Here is a 17,098-nt window from a genome sequence, read left to right on the forward strand (position 1 = left end):
GACTTGGTATCTGTTCAAAACAATGCATAACAAAGCCCAAACTAGCCATATAATGTCCTGCAATTCCTTTACTGTAAAGCTAGGGAAATTTTCATCCCAACAACAAGCCAGCACCAGGATGCTGCCAAATTAAATGCAATGCATTTCCATGATTAGAAAGCTTAGCTATGAATTTCAGTGGTGGACCATTGCCACAGGAAGTCAGTTCCAAATAAGAAAATTCATGGTTTCTGCAAATAACTAATAGAACTCAAGGTATATAAGAAACACACTGAAAAACACACTTTCTATCCCTTAATGTAAGTTGTTCTGATAAGATTGCACTGTGTCCTGCTCTTCATTTCTCTCCCTGAAAATTTTGAAAATCTGGGAGGAAGACCTCCTCCTATTAGGAAAGAAAGATAAATATCTGGAATATCTCTGAATGGTGAAGTTAATATGCAAACTCGTAGTGTATTCTATCAGCTACACATCTGAGGCTTGAATGCACAATATTTAATTGAAATGAACAAAATTTAGCTTTGCTAACGGTGAAAAGGAGCCCACAGACAGAGATTTTTAATAATTATACTCTTCATTTCCACTGCAGAAAGCTGCGTGTGCAAACATTCACAGTGCTAAGCCGCATGGTTCCTGCAGCCTGAAGCCTCCTGCTCAGGCATCAACAGAGAGTCTGAAAGACCCATGGGCCCGTGTGAGCACCAAGCTTTTCCCTTTTCCCTCCATAGGCCCGTACACATGCACGCACGCGCTTTCTTCTCTGGAGACATTAAAATCTGACAAATTAGTGAGACGTGACTGAATGAGTGAGATGTGCTTGTGTTTGGCTGACCAGCAGTGTCAGAATGAAGCATGCTATTGTTACCGTAACGTAATTTTTAAGTTGATATATAGGGCCAAGATTTTTAATGTAATAATACTTGACCTTTGCTGTTTAACTTAAAGCTTTTTATGAGAGTAAAAGTTTGGGTTGTTTTTGTTGTGCTTTTTCCCCTAAAATATTCTGAGCACAAATGAAAGCCTAATTGACGGAGTTTTTCACTATGTTCCAAGTATTTTGAATTTTGTATGCATTATTTCACACTTATATGTAGAGATAAGCAAATGCTTCATTTGGAGAAAGCTTAAGTGCGATGCATGGACTGCCCGGATGAGCCTCCTGGTGCCTAATAACCACAGAAAAATAAAGCATAGAAAGAGAAAATTCCAGTTGCTTTTGCTGTAGGTAAATTAGGCAGCCTGCAACTACTCTGCTGGGATTTACCTTTGGCAAATTAGCAGCTGGTCAAGGGAGCCGTTTGGTAAAGATGTGCTGAACAGTGCATAAAAGCCGTCCTTATGGCTCTATCTGTGTCATATGTAAGCAGCCAGTGAATATGCTGATGTCAGTGGTACACTTAGTATTGTAATCATCCTTGACAAGATGAAATATGATCTTTGAATTCCAATAACATATGATATTATTGAGCAAGAAAATTGTGTGAACAAGGGCAATTATAGCAATAACTATCCATGACAAAGACTACACTGAGTCATCCAAGCATAACCTAGATAAAATGAAAATATTTTAAAGGCAAACACGGTGTAAACCAATGCCAAAATTATCTAATTTATTATTCTGTCATGAATGATAAAAGTTGAATAAAAAAAACTGCATTTCACAGAATGGGGAGAATGCATTCTTTTACATATTCATTGCTTTGTGATTTGGGTGGTTACAAAAGGAGGAAAGTTTCTTGATAATAGCTATTGAAAGATGATGAAACAGCCCTCTCATCTAAATTCCAGTCTTTAATTTTTCAGTTTATAATTGCTTTGCTAATTCTTCATCACATAATTCCCCTCCCATTTAACTTCCCATCACTGTATGCACAGCTATGCAATGCAGAGAGGCAGTGGGCAACCTATTACTCGTAACAGAACTAGCTCTAACCTTGAAAACATTATCACAGTGCAATAGCATAGATGGCAAACAAGCTCTTGGGGCTGTTTATGCTTTGAGAGGTAACATTTTTGGACATATATTATCATTTTAAGATAATCTTTACTAGGACTTCACCTCTGAGTACAACATGCAAAAGGACAGCAGGGTGAAAATCCTAATTTTTGTGAATTTAACCCCCCCAGGCCAATTTTATATTTTATGACCCATTGCCCTGTTATGTTGGGGGGAACAAATCCTCGAGGCAAAGCTTGGGTGTCTGAGCTGCTGCAGTGAGGCATGGCCCTTGGGCTGTTTTTCTGCACTAGCTGTGTGAAACGTTAGCAAAGATCTCTCCATGAGAAAGAGCCCAAGTTGGCTGTCCTGAAGGGGCCGAAGTGTCCTGCCCATTTAGTGACTTGGTGGCATCACGGGAGTCAATCCCTGCTTCTGCTCTGGGGCACTACGTGCGGCGGGATGGCCCGAGATCCCTGCTTCGTGCACGTGGGTGCTCCCGGGGCTGCCTTGGCTGTAGGCCAGGAGAAAGGAGGGAGAACCCGTAGGGAGAAGCAGTGGTTGGGGAGGAAGAAGGCGCGAGTTAGAGGCCCTGTCGTACAGCTTTTCTCCTCAGCACTGCAGCCAGCAAGAGGAGGAAGAACCAGGACGGCTGCGGAGCCTTCCTCGTCATGAAAACCGCTCTGCTGGTCAGCCGGGAGCCTCAGAGCGCTTTATAAAAAAGGACAGGATCGTTAGCCTTATTTTGGGGAGAAATAAGGGGGAAGTTGGAGGGGAAGCATGTAGAAGGGGAAAGCTGCTTGCTGAAAGTCACGCAGCGGAAGACGAGCAGGGCAATGAGAAAAGCCCGGCTTTCCTGGAAGGAGCCGTCCTGCTGGCCCTGTCCGTGCGCCCGAGCCCGAGCCCGAGCCCGAGCCCGAGCCCGAGCCCGAGCGGGTTGCTGGAATAGCTGGGTTACAGAAATAATCCGCAGCAGCTGCTTCAGCAAACGGGCTGCTTTCTTATAGGGGAGGCAGTGACTTCCCTCAGGATATTCTGTGGGTGTAAATGTTAATATAAAAATATTATTTGCACATTATCTGGGCCGCACTAGGCCACGTAAGGCAAATATTCAATAGGATTTCTAATACAGGTAAAAAATCTGCTTGCTTAAGCACAACATTAGTATTCACAGGAAGCCATAACTTCTCTAATGTTGTTCATAACCCATGTCAAAATAATGCAAACAAATACAAGCCCTTTTAGGAAATTAGGATTTCTTATTTATTTGGAGGGGAAACAATGAAACTAAATTACTTTACTGCTTACTAGCAAAGTCATTCTTGCTACATTATCTATTTTAAAACTCGCATCTCATTCAATTAAGATTTCATACTGTTGACAAAATGATGCTGTCCTGAAAAAAATATTGCAAGAGCTGTTATATACAAGCCCATAAATAAACTGAAATACTTTCAGACTTCAAAAGACTGAGGACAGGAAGAGATTATTTAAAGATTCATTTGAGCATTTCTTATTCAGTACACTTACTGCATTCAGTAACAACAACATACATTGAATCAAACAAAAAGAACAGGCTTAGATGGAAATGGGAAATGTTTTTCTCATTTGTGTTTTTTCTAGTTTATCCAAAACAGAAGAAATCCCATCCCTAAACTAATATCATAAATACAGTGTTCTAACTGCTAACCCCATGTGACATAAACAAGATATATTGTTTCATTACAAGTAGTGTTCAAAAGTTAAAGCAGGGGTTGCAGGTTATTCACTGGAGGAAATGCTGTCGTACCCGCAGTGAATCTCAGTAGATACAGGATAATAAATGCTCCCTCAACATATAATACATCTATGTCACATTCTAAAGTATAAAACCCAAAGCATTTTCATGCTGTACTTATTTTTGGTGATCAATTTTAAAATATGGTACACCTGGATGAAAAACAGATTTAACCCTTCACACTGGCTACTGTCACTTGAATGTCATGTGTTATTGCCAAATGGACCTTGGGCAGTAACGTGTGCGACAGATATACAGTCAGCAAGGAGGAGATGCATACAGTGAGCATGGCAGAGAGGAATCTACTTAAAAATTAAGATTAAAAACAGCTTTTATTTCCTCTGGTTCATTCACAGAACTGTTCATACTACAACATAATGATTATAAGAGAAGTTATCAAAGAGGGTTTAAAGCTACATGCATGGTCACAGTGATTTAAAAAAAAATGTGCTCCAGTATCAAAAAATATGCTTAAATATGTTGTCTGCACACAATACAGATGCTTTGAACTCTGTTATCACAGTACTGTTCTGTATGTCTGCCTCCATACAGTCTGAGGGCTCCTTCTCCTGTATCTTTTGGGAAAAAAAAAAAAAAAAAAAAAAAAAAAAGCTTGGGCTAAGAAAAGCAGATATGTTTGCACAGCTGTAAGATGTTCAATGTTCAAAGGGCTAGAAAAAAAGCCATACATAAAAGTCAAAAGAAAGACATAGACACTTAGATATTTAGCTTTTACTGACCCTCCTTTTATGGTTAGCCGTCAACAGCTTAAGAGTTGTTTAGCAAGGCAGGAAACACAAGTTTAGAAGCAAATATATTGCATGAATGACACACAATATGTGTCACATTCTGCCCTGTTATTAGCTGCATAAATTCAGCATGTATCTGGGGAAACTAAGTTAATTTTTGTAAAATGTTTCAATTTCTATTCACCGATAGACTTGAGTGACCTGTGGATTTTTCAGTTTGTTCTCCATACAACAAATCTTTGCCAGGTGAGGGAGATGGAAAAGCTTGGTCCAAACTGAAACAATTACTTTTTTTTCTTTTTTTTTTTCCTTGGGAAAGAAACATAGGAGAACTTGCTTTGGATCGATCAGAAATGAAACACATTGATGTTTTCTGAACTTTCAACTCCACTTCCTTTGAATGAAACACTTCACTAAATTCAATCCTAATACCTACTGTTCCCTAAACCTCAAACTTTTTTTTTTCTCTTTCAAATTTACTATCCAATGAGCAATTTTCACCATGTGTATTAGGGAGCAGATAGCTTTTGTCTTGGAAATCAATAGCAGATGTCTTGCTAGATTGACTGGGAATCAGAGGTGGTCCAAGCTGTTGAAGATACAAGCCTTAAATTAAGAAAATAACTCTTGGAGAGGTTGGGGGTAGGAGGGAGTGAAGACTTGCTTATCTCCTTCTTTGTTGTGATATTTTTGTACTAGGAAAGTACACTTTCCTAGTATACTTGAAAGCCAATATAATTACCTTGGTAATTCCTGCAAACCAGAACACCAGGTGCCTTAGAGAAACTGTGACTGTACATAAGGAACACCTGGGAATAAGGAGACAAGGCTGCAAAGCCCTTCTCCTAAGGTGGCTTCATCTTGGGAAATGGTTCCTGGGGACTCCTGCTGTGGAGTACATCTCAGAGCAAGGTATGCGTGTAGGGGCTCTGACCACCTCTGGGGCTTGTAGTCTACTTTTTCCTCTCCCCAGCTGAGTAGGTGCAGCATTGGTGTGGCTGAGATTTCACCCCCTTGTGCTCCAAACATCCCTTCTGAGAACCTAGAAAACTTTGGTCAAAAGAAAAATTACAATATTTTCTACTTCACAGCAGTGCTAAAGCAGAAGCTATTAAGTGCAGAGCAGAGTTTAAAACCACAAAAGACTCAGAAGAGACCTATTTAAAAGATGTCTGTAGGTGATAATACATAGACTTATTTGTAATCTGGCTGTCTTCACAGTATATTGCTGCATTACGGTTTTGCGTTTGGAATTCAGTGTCTCAATCTGACTGGTAAAAGGAGAAAGATAAGTCACAGTGCCAGGTTTTGATTTCCAAAAGCCAGGGAGCTGTTGTGAAATGCGCTTGATGGACAGTTGTTGATTGCATCCAAAAGCTTCAGGCAAAGCAATACAAATGCTTTGCACCGTGATGTGACAGCAGACGCACCTCGGTGACAGAAATGCTGCGGACTGCTGGAGGACAGCCCTAGCCATTTCTCTCTCTTATAGATAGAATGTAAAGAGGAATATCTAAAATACAGGCCATGTATATGACTAGTGTGTGTTACAGGTACTGTTTATGTGCAGAGACATATGTATATTAGCTTTGCTATTTCCGTACCCATACTGGGAGCTGAATAGCTGGAACCTGCTTCTTCCTCAAGTTCTGGCTTCCTTGGGGTATTTAAATTAATCACCTGTTGACTCTGTGTATTCAGAATAAATTTCACTTGGGTAATTGGATTCTGTAAGGTATTAAACAGTGCACAGCATGACCAGAGTAGCTCCATTACAGCATCACAGTGGGAAGCATTTCATTTCAGAGCATAAAAGTCCATCTTTCCCAAGGTATGTTGCCTTTCCTTGGTTCTGGGAGCTGGGAATGATTCAGATAGCAGTAAGTCCTTTTAAATACCTAGTGTTTTCATCATGGCTGACAAAACCATCCAGTGTATATTTTTGTTAGTTATTTTTACAGATATTGCTAATAGCAAAGTGGTAGATTGCGCTACAGTTTTGAAGGCAAGCAGAGGAGGACTATTTACTCAATAAAACAAGATGCCGATTTCCAATTTATTAGGCAGTGATTAAAAGAGCACTTTTTCTACTGGCATTAACAGTGAGAAAATACTGGTGGACACTGTGTCAGAAGTCCTGAATGAATGGCTTGATTTTTTTTTTTCCTTCACTGAGAAGCTGGTATCACTGTCAGACTGCTGATAAATCAATGCGATTAGCTGAATTGGTGCTCTTATCCCAGGTGTTCAGCTTCGTGGGGCTTGTGGCTGGCCTGTTCCCAGTCATCTAGAAGACAAAATAATATTGGAAGTAGATTGATTTGTTTTGCTAAACTGCTCTTATCTGGAGTCAATAGATGCTTTCAAGCTTTTATTTCAATTACAGCATTGTCAGTCTTGAGAGCATATGCCATAAAGGACTTTTAACAGTTATTGCCAGGTTCTAAGGTGATTGGCAGTGATTGCTTAATAATATCTATCAATTCAGAAGTCCGGTTCTTTGTAAGAACAAATGTATTTTGCCTCAAGAAAATTTAAGGATAGCTAGGAAAACATATGATGCATGCATGTGTTGATTTATTTAAGAGTTTATTCTTCAAACTTAAATGTAAAAGCACTCTGTCAAAAAGCCATAATCATCATACAAAGGTATTACCAAAATGCTGCTTGAATACATAATATGATGTGCACTACAACCGATGAGAAAAGTCTCAGTGAGCTATACTCCAGAGCTGGTAAAGCTTGCTTAACTTTAATTGATGATTTACTAGAAAGTAGAATTTAGCCCTTTGCTTTCTAAGCAAATGTTGTGACTGGGACGTAGTGCTTGCTGATTCCGCCTGACTGCACAGTCGTGGCAGGTTAGGTACTACGCGATACCCACGTGCCTCCCTGTGTCCTGCTCGTCCCAACTGGATTTCACGTAGAAAATTTGTATGATGTGGGGGAAGGGATTACTTACAATGTCTGAATTGAAGGGCTTCACGTTGACATTACGAATTGAACTACTGGTGAGGGACCAGACCTTGGTTTTGTGCTTAAAGGCAGCTCTAACCTTAGGAAAAAAATATGAAACCAAATAGAAGATTATCTTTCAGTAAAGCTGTATTTTGTCAGGTTCAGTCTTGAGTCATTTCCTTATTATCATACTTCCACATTAGCATTACTGTACCAAAAACAACAAGCAAAAACCTCTATATTTGTTTTTATATTTATGATTTGAAATTGTAACTTCACTTTTCAAGTAACATACATTAAATACAAAGCATTTTACAAGCTCACTCCTGTCTCATTTCACTGGCGGTATATTCATGTTATCTGGGTTATCCCATCCTCTTAGATGTCCAAGCTGTGACTGTATTACCTTTCCTCTTGTTTAAAAATAAATAAATAAAATTATAAGCAGAAAGCAAACCCGCAGGGTATATATGCTTGTATCTCCAGTGTGTGCAGTCCTGTTCTGAAAGACTCTCAGCAGCTCCCTAGGACACTTTAACTCTCTTTTTTGTTTTAAACCAAATATACAGCCTAAGATGACCACGAGCTTCCCCCCATTCAGGAAGGTTCTTCCCTGCAGCTCATGCAGTTTTAACGGTGCCTGTCTGCCTTGAGGGGGTGAGACAGCTGCCAGCCTTTTGGGAAATGAAATTGTATAGAAGATGATGGATGAAATTCTCTATAGATGTAGGTAAGATTCTGCACCATGGAAAAAATAGTCTACTGCATAAACAAAGTTTGGTAAGGAGAGAATAGGGGGTTTAGCAATCGGTATTGCTAGTTTAACAGTGGTTCATCAGTGTTGTGGATTTTTTCAGGAGGAGCGTAGGCTGCAAAATACCCAAAGTAATCCTTTCTCCCTCTTCTACAATGGCCAGGCCTCAGCTACGATACGGTGCCCGGCATCCCAAGGAAAACATGGGCTAGTTGGAGACAACCCTGAAAAGACTGAGGAGGATTACAGGTCGATACAGCACAAGTTATGAGAAGCTTGGGTCCTTTAATCTAAGGAGGAGCCTGAGGGAAGATAGGATAAGTCTTCCCTCTTCTGCAGGAAGAAATGGAATTACCTGCTCTTTATATATATATATATATATGTGTGAGTGTGTGTATGCATGCATACATGTATGTAACACATGGTGGCTAAAACAGGAAATAGCGAGTCCAAACTGTAGCAAGAAGGATTAAAACAAGGAAGCTGCTGGGAAAGACGGGATTAGGGCTAGTTAGGCACTGAGATAAGCTGCGTGGGGAGGCTAAGGGGCTTCCTTTGCCGGGGTGACGGGGGTATGTCGCACCACGCCGGGGTGGGTGCCCTCCCACGTCTGTCAGCCTTGTCTTCCTGTGGTCCTTTATAGTGCTGAGATATTTCTTGTCCAGGAACGCTGAGAATAAAACTGTGTTTTCCCCAACTACTTGGACATATCTATGGATTTTTCTTTATAGCAAAGGTTTAGCTCAAGGAGTGTCTTAAATTTGCATGCGTAGCGTACAATGGAGCCTATATGAGCTGCTCTTCAAAGGTGACTGTTCACATTAGCTATATATGAACTGTTTGACAAGGATTCAAAATCTGAAAAACTTAACAATTTCATTTCTCATTAGGTTTGTGGGAAAATGGCAGAAATTCAAGTATTTGTATTTGCTGTTAGACTAAGATGCTTGACAGAAAGGAGGAGGAGCCTGGAGAAAAATAGAATAAAGAACTGTCTTTCTTCCTTAAATTTAACCTGCCTGCGTAGCTTTAGCTGATTCCAGTAAAGTTCAAGAATTTTACTCACTCTGGACTCAGTGCAGTAAAGATCCAGTCAATACCCTAAGACTCGATAGCTTAGCAAATTTTAACAAATTGCAGCTGATTAATGAAAACACTGTCATGAGTGATCCTCCACATAGAGCCAGAGTGCTTCTGAAGCATAGGGAGAAGTAGCAGGTTATGGAGCAGAGCTATTTAGTAGCTTATAGAAGGAAAAGACCTGGGAAAATTAAGGTATATGGGTATTGGCTGATCAGTGCCCCCTTGTCAGCATGCTGGAAATGGCTTTCTTTACAAAGTTTTATCAATATTGTGCACTGCTGGGCATTTTCTACCCTGCCGTGGGAGGAGAGGGTGCTGCCAGCTCGGGGCCCGGCAGAGGTGGTCTCCACAGGGCCTGCGTACAGGGGCCAGGCTTTGGCTTTACCCCAGCTGGTCTGAAAGACAAGGCTTAATGGGCAGAGATTCCTCTTGCTGCATTGTGAGAACCTTCCTTTCCTGCCAAGAAAAATACCTGGAATATGTTCTACTCTGTTTGGTTTCCCATTAAGAAATGCATGAGCAATCTCCAAAAGTATGTTTTACTGAGATTAATATTTATTTTCCTCTCTGGAACTCCAGATATAATAAAGGCAGAGGCCCACCAACAGGGACTGCCAGAGTGAGTCCTGCTGCCCCAATTTAAACTTTCTCACTTAGCAGCGTAGTCCGCACCCTGCTAGGCTCGCTCCGTGCCGGGAGAGTCCTTCTGTTCCTGTCCCATCTGTTCCTGTGCCCCTGCCACACACCCCAAATTCTCTCTCATATAAAATAAATGACAGGCATGGATCAAAATGCTATACATTGAAAGAAAAAATGTCATTATTGAAAGAAAAATAAGGTCAGTGATGCAACAGGCAGTGACAGTGGGGAAAAGCCATTTTTTGTTTTCTACTCTTGAGTTTTGCAATGCTCCCACCATCTGTATGAACTGCAGAGACATCTACATAGAAATAGCGTACGTTACTGAGCAACTGAGACTGAGGAATAACGATAACTCACAAAGCAGCGGCATTAAACAGTGATTACTTAAAAATACCAAACATCATTTTCAAATGAATTTACTGAACACTGTTGCAAAAAGGCTCAAGTCCTACTTCTACTACTGCTACTACAAAAAAATCTCATTTAAGGTATTTATTGAGGAAAACATACCTCTGAATTCAGAAGACAGTGAAACAGGAAGATGAAAAATCCCTGAAAACAGATAAGAGAGAAGGATAAAGTCTGAATTTCATACAGTATTGTACAAAGCAGGCATCAAGTAGATGGAGATCTATAAACAAGGAGTGGTCCAGATTCTGCCCCAAGTTAAAAAGGAGAATCTTACAGGTTACTACGAGGCGTGCCTGGACCTTCTCCCGTGAAGCAGCACACCCAAACTTTGTATTGCAGGTGTTCTATTTTCATTAGTTATAGGGAAACATTCTGTCTGTGTTTGCAAAGATAACACTGGGGGAAATGCTCTTTGGGAAACATTGCATCAATACGTTTCATGTTAGAAAACAGGTATTGCCATTAGGAAAACTTTCACAACAGACATTTGCTTTCTTTGTACTTTTTTGTTCAATGGAAAGCAAAAAGGCTTTCCCAAAATAATTTTATTGGGCCTGACAGGCAAACTATTTTGATGTGGGTTTTTTTTGGCAGGAGGACGCAGGATGAAAATTGAAACCCGGAGGACTCTACTCTTTCTGGGACTATAGTGGTATTTATTTCTGAGCTTGTTCTGTTGAATAAGCAATTCACAAGAATTCATTTTTCTTCTTCTTTGTATTATAATGTTTTCCTGAGAAATGCTTGCAACTTTAGATTTATGCCTCTAATCAAGCCGCTGCTAAAAGCTAAGCAGATGCTTATGTTCTTTCTCAAACAGAGCTATTTTCTTGGATTGGTGTCTTCACAAGGGTCTAATTGCCTTCGTGCAAGACTCGTGCTGATTTCTGCAAAATGCAGTATCCTTCCCCTTTTATTCCTTACACTGCCCCGATCTCCAAAACTTCTGTTTGCTTCCACTTAGCCTCAGTACTGAAGCCTCAAACTGACACTGGAAAATTGTTCAGGTATCCCCCAAGAAGAAGGTAGCCTTTGGTACCTGGTGCTGGAAGAATGAATTTCACTTCTTGAGCTCATCGTCTCATTCATTTAATTATTGCTACTGAAAGCACTAAGGAGTGGAATGAAAGCTCTGCTCAAGCAGAGACGAAACAACTGGCAGCTCTGTACTGTCAGCACAGACTTAAAAGACTCAGGAAGGGACATGGGAAAAATCCAATAAATACGAGCTTGTGGAAGCATTTCTAACGATCCATTTGTTGGATCTCAGCAGCAGTTTGGCAGCCATATACTTTCACACCAGGTACTTACTTGTAATGAATTGAATATAGCAAACATATACTGAAATACTAATGCATGGTCATTGACAGTTAGAACGCCAAAGATCCACGAGCTTCCCAGGATTGGTAACAACACAGCAACTGCTTTGGCGGTTAGTCTGAAAGAGAAAACAGAGACAGGAAATGTGAAAAAATGGACAAACTTCGGGCAACCTAGTTTCCTTATCAATTATTTCCTGGCCTCAAGTCAGGGGATGGTATGCATATAAGTGTAAGCAGAAGGTTGGCAGAGAGGAATGGTGGCTTAACTGTAATAGAATAAGTCAGTGATGAAATTATTTGGTATTTATGGGGAACTCTTTAAATTGCTTAATTCTCATCTGTAAAAATGAGGATAACAATAGAATTTGCTATCAAGTGAGTTAACTGTGGATTGAGACAGTCAGTAACCAAGGTGGGGAGGGAGAAGTAGGAGAGGTGATCATATAACTACAGTAGCTATGTCTTAAGCTGGTACTGAAGTGTAATCATTTCATCAGTAAAATATAAAAATAATCTTGAGTGTAGAAAGTAGAGAGCAGAAACTGAGAACAACGCAGTTGCATGGAAAAACTAAAACCACCGGATAATGTAAGTGAAATACATTTGCTTAGTGCTACAGTTGGGCCAAAGCAATGTGGTATTTCTTTTCTAGAAAGTGACTTGGGATCTTTAATCATCACAAATGGGAAGAAACTTGGTTTACCCCTGTTGCCAAATGCAAAATCTCTGACCCCATAGTATTATTCTGCTACTGTTGTGCTTTGTTCAGAGTTGATTCAGAGAAAAGTATGCCAATTTCTGAAATGACTTGTGTTTCTTGGAGGTCTCTCCTGACCTATGTTCACTGTGCTCAGCTTGCAGTACTGGCAGAATTTCAGTTAAAGGTGATAAGACAGCTGAAAAGCTAATAGCATTGAGATAATCTTGTATTTGCCTTTGTGAGCTAAGTACAGGATGTTTGTTGTAGTAGAAGAATAAAAGAAATTGTAGTATTGTAGTAGGAAATTAAGCGATCATAGATTTTTCTACAACAATTGAATTCTGTGAATCAAATTCTATATAAATAGAAAAAACAAATGCATTTCATTTAGAAAAATTGAGAGGTCAGAACTACATTTCCTCACCATCTCTATAGCTTTCTACATTAAAGACCCAAAGAACTATAAGCCTCTTGTAGAAGGTGCATTTCCTTCATCTGCAAAAGAAATTAAGGGCATCCGAACCTCAGAGAAAGCACACAGGACTCTGCAGAAGAGTTACTGACAGTTCTTGGTCCATTTCCTGTTTTTATTAAAATGTTCTTAATAATCTCTTCTGCAACTGAATTATCAGTCAACCACTTTCTAGAGAGACAGGCAAGCTGACAAAACTCAACTCACAGATTATTGTTTATCTTACACAATTGTCATCTTATGAAACTTTCAGGGAATCTTTTTTCTTACTGTCCCAAAAAATCTTATTTGTACTGATGAATTGTACTAAAGAATTGTATTTTCATGTGTGCATACACCCTGTAACGTTAACTGTAACAGTATTAGTCCTATAGAGTGTTTTTAGTGTAATCATAGGAAAAAATAATGAAGACAATATGATAACATTGTGGAAGTCCTTGGCACAAGATGTTTCAGAGGCGTAAAAAAGGATCCAGTAAATTCATGGAAGAGTTTCACCATATACTGTTAAATGTGACAATCCAGGTGCAGGCACTTATGCAGAAAGTCCCTAATCTTTTGTGTACTGAAAGCTGGAAGCAGGTGTTTGGAGAAGAATAAATCTGCCTGACATTTTATAGTAAGGATCCTGGGACAGATAGATAGAGCACCAGTCCATTCAGTCTGATCTGCGATGGCGCTTCTTTTGTTCTTAGTCTAATCCATCTGGTTTTTGATTAAAACCATCAAATCTTCCACAGTTCAGTTCTTCCACATCAGTTTGACCTGATAAAGGCAGGTATAAGATAGAGCCAGGCCAGGTGACCAATAGGTACTGACCACGTTACTAAGTCATCACTCTCTCCTAGTAAATGGTCCTGGGCAATACATGTAACTCGTGTCAGACGACCAGAAGGTATTCGTGAAGTCTGTCCATTCAGTAACTGTTCACGGCTCCCCGAAAATCCCACAGGGCAGAACGCTCTTGCTGTCGAAACACTGCTGACTAGGTAGCCCAGAGTAACTTTGCCTGTCAACGCTGAGTAGATGTTGATGCTTTGCACACCTGGGCATCACGTTTTCTGTGACAGATTGCAAAGGGCAATTGCAGGACTCTTGTCCTCCTAGGCAGCCAAGAACAGCATTGGTGCAACAAGGCAGAAAGCAGAAGGAAGGAAGCTTTCTCATCTAGAGACATCCTGAATCTACAGGCCTGGTAGATCTAATCCCTATTACAGGGATTTTCTCAGAAACTCACTTTTTTTTTTTTTTTTTTTTTTTTTTTTTTTTTTTAGCAGGAAATCTGTACAAGAAACAAAGTTGTTCTAAGGAGACTAATGTCTTAATTGTGCCTTTTACCCCCTCATCTGGGTTAAAGTACAGGTACAGAAAAGAACTGCATGACAAGACATCATTATAATTATAGCAAGCATGAGACAAATGAGACAAATGAGGTGGTTGTACAATATAATCCAATGAAAAAAAGAAAGTTTAATTAAATGCTTAGATCCAAGACATCATGTTCATTTCAATGACCTGAGGGCACAGTTCGTTATATCCTTGATTAAAAGTGTACGTTGAAATGTTGCATAGGCTTCAGGTTTATTGAAAAACCTGTGACAGGGAAGGAGGTCAGAGTCAGGGTTCTCCAACTCCCCATACTGATAAGTATCTTAATGTCCATGGCCATGAATACTTCTACACAATTCAATTTAACTCCACAAAGAAATTTTTCAGCCAGAATACGAAGAAATAAAGCTTGAGTTCTCTTATTGAGTTATAATACACACTTAAAAGAGCACAATTCTAGAGCCACTAAGTGATACAGATTTATTTTCATGAATCAAGGATGGTGGGTCTTTTTGGTTTTGTTCTCTTTCCTGCTAAGATTAGAGGAGTTGTTCACCTCAGCTGTAACGTAAGACACGTATTGCCGGGGGAGCCGCCAGCAGAGCACGCCTTGCGATGCCCTGCGTGCACAGGGACCTGCACAGAGCTCGCGTGGCTTCGGGAAGATGCCTCGGGGCAGGACGCACGGACCCGCCGCGGGTGCATCAGGTACTTTTGGTTTCTGTGATGGTCCAGACGTTCCTTCTAGCCTGATATGGTAGGTGATTGCTATGGTGTCAAACAGTGTGTAAACGTGTAAAACCTGGAGGTTTGTAAAACCTCCTTTCCTCTGTCCCTCTTTTGTTCTTGTACTCTCTCAATTTTCATAGACTTTGCAGTTTGGAGTATAATTTTCCCTAGATGATTTGTTGCCAAAAATAAGTTTTCATTATGTTTTCAAAATCTCAGCAAAAAAAGCTTTGTCTGTAGTTTGTGGTCTTGGACAGAAAGGAGTTCGGTACTTAATTTTAATGTTTTTAAAATCCTCCTCGCTGTTCGCGTTTTCAGGAGCCTTTAACATCCCAAATATTTTAAACATTTAAAAAAAAATACAAATTAAAAAGGTATTAATGAAGACAATTCATTTTCAAACACTAGGTCCAGAGTATATACAGCAGAAATGCATGGCTAAAAATGAATACAAAATAGAGATGCATGGAATTTTCTTCCACCTATATATGTGCTGCTCTAGGTGCACATCCATTTAAAAGAGCAACCAGCTTGGGGGGGAGGGGGGTGAAGTCCATTTCAGACTATCTAAGGGTTGACTCTGCTTGTGTATCACTTAAATCACATATTACAGAGTTTTTTGTTTGTTTGTTTAATTATTGCATAGCTTTGTATGCCTGCTGTGAACTTCACCCTATGGCTGAAATTATTAGTTCAAGGTGTTTATGAGCTTTCTGCACCGAGCAGAGAACTCAGCTCTATTGTTTCCTCACCCTCTTTAATTTTCTTCTACTTCTCTCTCCCCTCCCCTTCCTTATTTCATTTTTGTCTTTGAATTTTGAAAAAGAAAAATACTAAATGTAAAATGCTGTGTCAGACCACCATTAACCATGGTTAAAAAATCACACACAAAAAAACCCCTAGAAATACAAAAGTTAATGTTCCACTAGGCATATTAATTCCACCACACTGCACATCATACATATTTTTTATTCCCACATTTTTGCTGCTTGAATATTTTGGTTGATTAGTAATAGTACACTAACATACAGAAAGGAATCAGATACATGTTGCTTTTGGATGAAAAATACAAATGGCTTAATATATGTAACCTTGTAACTCCAGGGATGGCAGTGACATCTTTTATGCTGTCAGTGATGCAGTCGGTGACACACTGCAGTAATAATTCTGGGCAGGGGGCAGCTCTTACGTTGCAGATAGTGAGGCCAGTGAGGTCCCCACCAGGACTTTACAAACCTTGCTAAAATCTTTGTGTCTCTTTCTGTTCTCACATAATGGAAAACAGGGGGGGGAAATGGCCATTGCCTTGCTGTGAATGTCTCCTGCGCGCCCCTGTCGTGCTCAGGCCTTTGGACCTGGAAGCGCCCTAGCAGCCTCTCTCTCCCAGACGCCGCTAAAAGCACAGACGTTGTTGCTCCTCCGCATTCTATTAGCATTAAGTTTCGTGAGGCTTTTATCTCTCTGTACACTAAATTGTCAGCCCTGCAATGAATGAAGAGCATCTCCTTTCTGTTGCTTCCTTTCAGCTCTTTTTTTTTTTGTGTGTGTGTGGTTTTTTTTTACTTGTTTATATGTGCCACTTCGGAATACAGACAACTTCTGGAAAATGCTCTCTTGAGTCTGATGACATCTTCATATTCAGAGCATATAGAACAGCCTTTGGGATACTGCTAATTGTACACGGTGCAACTACCAATGCAGACTGCAGTTAGGGCTGTTTCTCACTGTGCCCCAGTGAATCCCTTTGGGTGGCCTGCGTGGACTTGGAAAGCACTGCTCAATAGAGCCACTTTGAGAGTTGATTTAATTCAGACTGATATGCGTTTTTTTTTTTTTTTTTTTTTTTTGTAAAAAGCAAGCAGCAATGAGTTGGTCCTGCACAGTGGCCAAGTCCTGCTGTCAGATGTGCACAGGCTGCTCTGCACCCGTTGCTGTTCCTTAAAAGTGCATAGCCCTGCTCACTTGAGCATCTGTTCATGAATGCATTTTGGGGGAGGGAGAGATCTTGTGAAAATCCTTTGAAAAATCCTTCTGATATAGTACTTGCAAGAACAGCATTAACATTCTTCATTGCCTCTTAATCAATCTGTTCATCTAGCATCCATTCACTCTAAAAGTCTCGCACTGGGAAAAGAAATAGAATTATCTTCACTTTTCCAGTTTTTATGCTGAAGAAGTAAACCTTACTCACCAAAGACCACCTACTCCAAACTCCTTTATTTGGCTTTTGATTGCT

At 40.1% G+C, this 17,098-nt stretch overlaps 1 protein-coding gene across 2 annotated transcripts in view; it reads right to left on the bottom strand.

The window, feature by feature from the left end:
- Positions 1–4,026: 4,026 nt before the first annotated feature.
- ADGRD1 (adhesion G protein-coupled receptor D1) overlaps positions 4,027–17,098 on the bottom strand; it is a 162,062-nt gene continuing 148,990 nt past the window's right edge. For both annotated transcript variants that reach the window (XM_085321106.1, XM_085321109.1), the window contains 4 exons: positions 11,622–11,748; positions 10,410–10,451; positions 7,425–7,517; positions 4,027–6,749 (listed from right to left, as the gene is read on the bottom strand). In XM_085321106.1, the coding sequence (XP_085177232.1) occupies positions 6,654–6,749; positions 7,425–7,517; positions 10,410–10,451; positions 11,622–11,748 (358 nt within the window). In that variant the 3' untranslated portion in view covers positions 4,027–6,653. The remainder of the gene's footprint in view (positions 6,750–7,424; positions 7,518–10,409; positions 10,452–11,621; positions 11,749–17,098) is intronic.

The sequence above is a fragment of the Rhea americana genome, unplaced genomic scaffold (genome assembly GCF_003343005.1).
Source record: "Rhea americana isolate MKP2758 unplaced genomic scaffold, rheAme1 scaffold_68, whole genome shotgun sequence".
NCBI lineage: Eukaryota > Metazoa > Chordata > Aves > Rheiformes > Rheidae > Rhea > Rhea americana.